At 54.6% G+C, this 8,434-nt stretch overlaps 1 protein-coding gene across 1 annotated transcript; it reads left to right on the top strand.

The window, feature by feature from the left end:
* Positions 1-2,714: 2,714 nt before the first annotated feature.
* Positions 2,715-5,329, top strand: LOC112813501 (zinc finger and SCAN domain-containing protein 31; the record flags this gene model as incomplete). The annotated part of the gene is given in 6 exon segments (XM_025858558.2): positions 2,715-3,103; positions 4,096-4,248; positions 4,634-4,721; positions 4,724-4,898; positions 4,901-5,102; positions 5,104-5,329. Coding segments are annotated over 6 exon segments (1,233 nt in total), but the record flags the coding sequence as incomplete, so codon positions are not given.
* Positions 5,330-8,434: the final 3,105 nt, after the last annotated feature.

Genomic DNA, 8,434 nt, shown 5'->3' with positions numbered 1-8,434 from the left:
AAAGAAAGATTCATCCACAATTTCGTGGCAAATCTAAACTTGTAAATCCTCTAGGTGTTTTGTCATAAGAGGTGTTTAGGATCTGTAGCAGGTTGGAACGTGGTTGGAGTGGGGACAGACATGGAGGACTGGTTGAGAACACTGGATAACGTATACAGATCCTGGGAGCAGGAGTGGTGTGGGGAGAATCGAAAGAGGCTGTCTGCCCACCCTTCTTCCCTTCCCTTTCCTTGCCACAGCTTGATGAAATGAAAAGGGAGAATTCAGTTACTGATCCCGAGAATGTCCATGGAGCCCTTGCAGTGGGTCGGCACCGTGCCGGGCATTAGGGGTAAAGACAGGGTTCACTGTGGCACAAGACCAGGAGGTCAGTCCGTTTTGTTTTTTTTTTTTTTTTTTTTTTTTCAGGAGGTCAGTCCTAAGCCCAGCAACTGTCGGGGGAGCAGCACAGCAAATAGAGAGGCCACCCCACCTGTGGCGGTGGGGCTGTGAGGAGTCTTCCTGTGGTGTTCCATGGTTTCTCAGTAGCATTAAGGTGCAGCCCCATAGTCATAGAACAGTTTGTGCCTGTAAATCTAACCCCGTGGGAAGCCACACTTAATAATAACGAAATCCAATGCAAGTTCATAGTTAGGAATTCTCAGACTTACAGGCTTCCTGGACTGAAGACTCAAAAACCCTGACACCCAGATGCTGCAGTAAGGAGTGAAAACAGTGCAGTCGTGGGCCTTGGACATTGGCAAAGAGCAAGCTCCACAATCTTGGTTAACTCTCTGTGTTTTCAACCCTGTAACCTAATTTTATGTGAACATTGCACAAACGTCTGTCTCTCCCACTTTAAATGCCAGGAAGGCAAGGACCAGGTCTGCTTCCTCTTAACTGCTGTGGCCAAGGTGCCCCACACCGTGCCAGGCTTCTGGTGGACACACAGCATTTGCATGAATGGAATAAATACATTTTCCCACAATAAAGCGTAGCTGAAAAACTTTAAATTCTCTCATACATTAATAATTTATTAACACAGAGCTGAAGTCATATATAAAACTCAAATTCTACCATGAAAGTAAACTACCAGTATAGCCACCATTCAGCCTCCCAACTTAAGTGCCACAACCCTGCAACATACTCTTACCATTTCCTTCCTGAATCGTACTCAGTATTTCTTTAAAATACAGATCTAATGCTGGGACAATGAAATAAGAGCTTCATGCCCCTCACTTTTCCATATAATAAAGTCTAAACATCTTAGCCTAGAGTTCAAGGCTGTTTTCTAGTACAGTGCATCTTTCCCCACACTTCTACCCTCACCCTGTAGCCTACAGTTCATCCACCAGGACCCCTGCGCAGTGTGACCGAAAATAACTGAGGTCCTGTTGTTTGCTTGGCCTGTCATGTTGAGTCCCCTCCCAGCGCCCTGTCCTTGCCTGAAAAATTCCTCTTTGTTCTTGTAGGCCTAATTCAAACACACTTGCTCCTAAGCCACATGCTTTCACTGCTCTGTACCCAGTCAGAATTATTTTTTCTACTCTTTGCTTTCCTGGTTGAATCCTCTATGATAGCAATCATCATTTGATTTTATCGCTAGTTTTGTGCGTCCTGTTCTTTACCTGATGCTACTGTATATTGATAGTCTACCAGGCTTTTCAATCACTACTATTTCTTTGTTTTCTTGCAATAAGTATTTCAAATGATACAAAAATGAGAAAAAGTACAGAGAGTATTCTGTGAAGGTAAATTTCCCTTTCTCTTTTTTGCACTTACCTAGTTCCCTCCCCAGTAGCCACCCCTGTGTGTCAGTTTTTCAGTTTTTCGTTGCCATAGTAACGTGATATAACAAACGGCCATAGAACTTTGGTGGCCGGCAGCAATCAGCATTTCTTTAGCACATGAATCTGTGGGGTTCAGCTGACCTGGGCAGGGCGGACTTGTGTATCTGCAGTGACCTGTGGGTATGCCAAGCAGTTCTGCAGACCTCATCCAGACTCACTCACGTGTCTGGGGGTGAGCTGAGCCGGGAGGATCCATCTGCCCTGCTGGGGGTGACGGGTTCTGTCCCACGTGCCTCTTTCATCAGGAAGCATCTCCTCCCCCTTGCAGTTGTGGAGTGCAAGGGCAAGCCAGCTACTGAGTCGCACAAGTACTTCCCAAGCCTTTGCTCGTGTGACATTTGCTGGTGTGACGCTGGCCAAATCTGATCACGTGCTTAAGCACAGACTCACAGTGGGCTGGTGGGTGGGGGGAGGGCTACAAGTACATGGCTACAGGAAAGAGGGAAGAATCGGGGCAACTAGTGTATTCTGCCATATGCTTTTCTCCAGATGCTTCACATATAACATAGATGATAGCATGATCGTCTTTGTTCCTGTCCTTCAGTTTTTCCCCCACTACTTTTTGATTTCCATTAATACATGATGTTTCATCATCAGGTGTGTCCTCTTAAAGGAAAATACATCAGGAAATCTTTTTTTTTTAAGATTTTATTTATTTATTTGAAAGAGACACAGTGAGAGAGGGAACACAAGCGGGGGAGTGGGAGAGGGAGAAGCAGGCTTCCTGCCGAGCAGGGAGCCCGATGTGGGGCTCGATCCCAGGACCCTGGGATCATAACCTGAGCCGAAGGCAGACGCTTAACAACTGAGCCACCCAGGTGCCCCCATCATGAATTCTTAAATGGGGTTCCTCTTCACCCCAGGCCGGAGTGAATCTTCTAAATTAACCCTAGAATAGCTTCAAGAGAGGAACAGGAGGGACTTAAGATTGTGAAGGTGGAGGAAGATGTGATCTGGGACCAGAAAACCTACCATCGAGAGAACAACTTTTCTAGCCAGAAGGCCTCCCGACAACTTTTTAGGCACTTTTGTTATCAAGAGACTCCTGGACCCCGTGAAGCACTGAGCCGGCTCCGGGAGCTCCGCCGTCAGTGGCTGCGGCCTGAGACGCACAGCAAGGAGCAGATCGTGGAGCTGCTGGTGCTGGAGCAGTTCCTGACCATCCTGCCCGAGGAGCTCCAGGCCTGGGTGCGGGAACAGCACCCGGAGAGCGGGGAGCAGGCAGTGGCTGTGGTTGAAGATCTGGAGAAGGAGCTTAGTGAGCCTCAGAACCAGGTGAGAGGAGGAAGATGGGCTCCCAGACGCTGAGTTCTAAACGAAGGGTGAAGTTTGCTGACTCAGCGGGCTGGCTGCAGCTGGTTCTCAGCCGCTGTGTAATCAACTGTCCCCAAGCCTAATGGCTTAAAAAACCCAAACATTATCTCTTGGTTTCTGTAAGTCAGGATTTAGGAAGCAAGTTAGGGGGATGTTTCATGAGTTTGCAGTGAAGATTTTTTTTTTTTAACTTGGCGTCTCTTTTTTACCAGTCCTGTAAGGGTGGGGCGATCTAATCCACTCTTGAGGTGGAGAGGGAAACTGAGGCACAGAGCAACAGGGCCATTCAGTGAGTCAGGGCCCATTACCCAGAACCCAGGCACGGTGAGGTGAGGTATAGTGCTGGGGTTGCAGAGCTCCTTCAGGATTGCCTGTTTCAGCCCCAGGCAGTGGGGACCCCACTCCCAGAGAGCATCTGAAGGCTTGGCCGGGCTGGTGGATCCACCTCCAGGTTGGCTCCCCTCCATGCTTGCTGGGAGGGGGCCCCAGTTCCTCACCGGCTGTTGGCAGGAGGGTTCATTCTCTGCCAAGTGGATTTCTGCCTAGGGCTCACTGAGTGTCTTCCTGTCTGAGAGAGAGAGAGAGAGAGAGAGAGAGGAGCCACAGTGCTTTGTAGGACTTGGTCTCTCCGGTTGTGTACCCTCACTTTTGCCACACATTCTCTTCTGTAGAAATGAGTCACTAAATACAATTCCCTCTCCAGGAGGGGGAATTAGGCTCCACCCTTGAAAGGAAGGCGTGTCCAAGAACTTAGGAGCATACTTTAAAGCAGCACCAGCACGCCAGGCGACCTTGTTCCCCCCCATCTGCTCGTGGGTGTGGGATCACACTCTGGGCCTCTCCCTGTGCCATTTCTCTACGGAATGTGTCCTCTGGTTCCATGTGATGTCTTTCGTTGAGTTTTACCCTGGGCTCCTGGAATCCCTCTCATGAACCCAAATATCCCTACCCGGGCCCCAGACCACGAACATGGCCGTTCTGAGGCGCTCTCAGAGGATGTGCTGCATTTGAAGGCCAAGCAGGACTCGATGGCCATCCAGCTTCGGTGCATGGTGACACGGCTCAGAGGTGAGTCTTTGGGTCCCCCCAGATTTGCCCTTACAGGGTAAGGACTTGATGGGTCCATTCGGGATCTCCGGTGGCTCTGCAGAGCGTAATGGTTACGGCTGTAGGCTCGGGGGTCAGAACTTAAACACTGCCTCTTGGTAGCTCTGCGACGTGGGGCGGGTCAGGCAGCCACCCTGCACCGTCAGCTCACAGGTCCGTGGGGTGGAGAGGGGCACAGTCCCTCGCTCACGGGGCTGTGCGGACCTTTAGGAAGTTAGCACAGCGGGATGGGTGGAGCCGCACCTGCGCGCCCCCCGCGAGCCTCCAGCGCCGGCGGCCCTGCTGCCGGCCCCGCTCCGTCTCAGCGCCGTCGTTGCGCCCCGGGCGTGCGGGGGCGTTTCCTGTGCCCCGCCCTGGGGGGAGCCGGTGCACAGGGGACGGAGAGGTGACCGCGTGCGCGTTCTCCCAGCTGGTGGAAGCCGGGAGCGGGCGCCGCGGCAGGAAGTCTTGAAGGAAGTGGAACGTTTTGGAAAAATAGCAGACTCCGAGGAGAGGCTCCTCTAGACGGTGCGTCCGGGGAACCCTGTGCCCAGCGGAGCAGACTGGAAAAGCGGAGGGCGCAGGCCGCCGGAGGGAGACGGCACGGGGGCGGCGGGCGTGGGGGCGGCGTCCCTCGGCGCTCAGTCCTCGTTCAGCCCCGGGGAACCCACCGGGGGAGGAGCCCCACGAGTGTGAAAAATGTGGGAAGACCTTCAGCCAGGGGTCGGGCCTGACCGGACAGCGGCGGAGCCGCAGCGCAGAGAAACCCTGTCAGTGTGAGGAGTGCGGCCAGGGCTGCCGTGCCAGCAGCGGCCCCGTCGGCCCCGGGAGGGGCCCCACGGGGGCGAGGCCGTACGCTGCGAGGCGTGTGGGAAGCCTTCCGCCTGAGCTCAGACCTCGTGCGGCCCCCCAGGGCCCGCGCCGGCGACAGGCGCTGTCGGTGTCGCGCGTGCGGCGAGGCCGTCCGCCAGAACGCGGGGCTCCCCCTGCGCCTGCGCGTGCACACGGCGGGGGCGCCCCCTCAGCGCGGCCAGTGCGCAAGCGCCGTCGCCGGCGGACGCTCCTCGGGCAGGGCCCGCGGGGTCTCGGGCCGCGTGTGAGGAGTGCGGCCACGCCTGCCGCCCCCGCCGCAGCCTCGTTAGGCGCCTCGGAATCCGTTCCGATGCCGCACTGGCCTCCTCCCATGGACCCCAGGCGCTTAGATGGGGCCGTCGTGGAAAGTGAGCTTTTCACACGGCTTACTTTGTTTTCACCAGGTTTTCCCTGCTCCGGAGTGAGTAGCTTGTCGCAGCCCGGGTGCTGTGCCTCGGGGTGGATGGGTGCGGGCGGTTTCCCAGCAGCCTCCGCCTTCCCTGGCCCTCGCTTCGGCCCTGATGATTTCCCTAAAAGGGGCCAAAAGTGACCTGGGAATAAATTGGTGTGGAGGGGCTGTTCCGGAGTGGTGCCGAACGCCGGGCCCTCCGAGACTAGTGTCCGTGTACACTCGTTAAAGACGGTAAGCTCAGGGGAGAGTCGGGCGTGCGGTCCCCCGGAGGAGTCCACACCTTAGACGCACCGAAGTTTCGGGAGTGAGAACGTCGCGGTCCGCACAGGGTCTCCCCGAGGGCTGTGCTGGTGACCTCCTCGGGGCTTTCGGCGGGAGGGACGGCCTGCCGCCCGGCAACGCGGCCTCTTCCCGGAGGCGTGAAACCCGCAGCGGCGCGGCTTCCGTCTCTGGGGGCGGGTCACTGCTGTCTCGAAGGCCTGCGTTTGTTACAAACAATGAGGGGCCGCTCGAAAACGCACACACTGCACTCCTTCCTTCGTAGCCTTTCTGTCGGCGCCACCCGCCGGCCGCAGCCCTTTGCAGGTTAGGCCGGTGCCCTCGCAGGCCGCATCCGTGCGGCTCCGCGAAGAGGAGGAGCCGCGGGGACCAGCGCGCCGGGCATTTACTGTCCGAGCGACACGCGGGTCTGGCGCCGGACGGCCTGGGTTCGGGTCCTGCCCCTCCCAGTGTTAGCCTCGCGGCTTTGGGTGACTTACTCAGAGGACCCCGGGCTACAGTCTCCCCACCTGTAACGGGGGGTGATTAACCGTGCGCGCCTCACAGGGCGCTTGAGAGTAAATGCGTGCAAACTTGTAAGACATGTACAACGGCTCTCAGTAAACGTGCACTCTGGTTTATAAAAGAACTACTACCATCTGATGGGCGCAGGCGGAGTGGTTGGAACTTAACCAGATATGAAATGCCTCTTCTGATATTTGCATTATCCCTTTCCCCAAGGTCAAAATCCGAAGCTGAACTTCCAAAGAGAGGAGATAAAAGTTTAGCTTAGAAGTATACTGTGCTAAACTTTTACCCTTGAAGTTTATAAAAAGAAGTGTGTGTGTGTATATTTGGTTTTCCTTAGACTTTAGGGGCCATAGCAAAAAGAACCTTTTTAAAATTCCTTGACCGTTTTATTTGTGAATAGAACAATTAGCTAAATTCAGGTTATCTGGAATAATGCTTATCAAATTTTAGAGTATCTACAAATCACGTGGGATCTTCTTAAAATACAGAGTCTAATTCAAAAGGTCAGAATGGAGGCCAGGAATCTGCATTTTCGGCAAGCTCCCCGCGCTGCTGCTGGTTCCCGAGCGCGCTCAGAGCACCAGCCTCACCCGCAGCCCTGAATACAGATGCGGCCCTTCCGCTGTGCGCCGGGTGCCGAGCAGGGCGGCTTTCTTCCCCACGCTCGCCCCCCGCTCCCGCAGCCTCCACGGACAGCAGCATGGAGCATGAAACCCCTAAACTCGTGCTCCCCGCGGGAAGATGAGTGAGCTGCCCCCGAGCGCAGGGAGCGGGTGGGTTTGAGAAATGAGGCGCCGGCAGATACAGCCAGCTCTTCGCCCAGCAATGTCTGCCGAGAGGAAGCTGCTCCTCGTCCTCCCTCCGGGCAGGGGCTCCGGGGGATGGGGGGCTGCCCCCTGCTCCTGAGCACACCGCAGACTGCCGGGCCTCCCTGTCGGCCCTCCCTGGGGCCGTGGGCATTCAGGACACGAGGTCTCCACTGCGTCCTTCCCTGCGGTGCCAGCACGAACCACACTGAGCTCCAGCTCCGTCCCTCCGGGGATCGCCCCCCGTGCTCACACAGCCCCCTCCCTTCTCACCTTACAGAGGAGGGAGCAGACAGGAGGCCAGAGGGTAAAGGAGAAGAGCAAAGGCAGGAGAGGCTTCCCAGTGGAGATGGGGGTGGGCTAGGGGAAGAAAGGCCTGAAAGGGCAGTCCTGCCAGGAGGAGAAAATTGAAGGGGGAATTTGGGAATGTTACATTTTTTTTCAGATTCTGTTTCAATGATCTCGTCCAAATGTTGCCTGGTGCACTGGGGAGATGCTGGGCCCTGGGGTCTCAACCCGGCCTATCCCAAAGATGTTGCCAAAGGCTCTTGGTCTCCTCATGAGAAAGAATTCAAGGACAGACATGCAGCACAGCAGGTGAGCGACACAAACCAGGAAAGTTTATTAAAGCGGACATGCCAGCTTGAGAGAGAGCTGCATTCCTGGGGTTTGGGTTTTACCTTTTATTAACAGGTTTTTTTTTTTTTTTAAGATTTTGTTTATTTGAGAGAGAGAGCACATGAGAGAGGGGAGGGTCAGAGGGAGAAGTAGACTCCCTGCTGAGCAGGGAGCCCAATGTGGGGCTGGATCCTGGGACTCCAGGATCATGACCTGAGCCGAAGGCAGACGCTTAACGACGGAGCCACCCAGGTGCCCCTTATTAACAGTTCTTAACAAGTGGGTGGGATATTCATTATTGGAGGTAAGGATTTCTTGGTAGCAGGATTTTGTGCCTTTTTATTTGACCAGGGGTTTCCTGTCGTGGCGCCACCATCGTGGGCCTGTGTGGTGGGATCCGGCTTCTCGTGGATGCTGCCAGGACAGGCCTCTGACCTTCCCCACAGCTGCCCATGGCCACCTCCTTGCTGGCCTCCAGGCATCCGGTTAGAGCCTCCCTGCCTACTCTAATAGTTTCACTAATATTTGTGAAGATAACATTAAAGACCCAATTTCCAAATATCCCCCTTTTATTAAAATTAATTGTAAGATAGCATAATTCATGAATCTATTAATTAGTTATTTTCCATTTTCCAATTAGAACATGGCCTGTTTGGTGCAAAGATACCAAAAGCTACAGCTTAAACAAACCACATGAAGCCCGGAGTGTCTCTGTGAGTGTTGGTTCC

The sequence above is a fragment of the Callorhinus ursinus genome, unplaced genomic scaffold (genome assembly GCF_003265705.2).
Source record: "Callorhinus ursinus isolate GAN/ISIS: 27379988/994484 unplaced genomic scaffold, GSC_fseal_2.0 scaffold109, whole genome shotgun sequence".
In the NCBI taxonomy this organism is placed as follows: Eukaryota; Metazoa; Chordata; class Mammalia; order Carnivora; family Otariidae; genus Callorhinus; species Callorhinus ursinus.
This window is presented reverse-complemented; position numbering and strand designations above follow the sequence as displayed.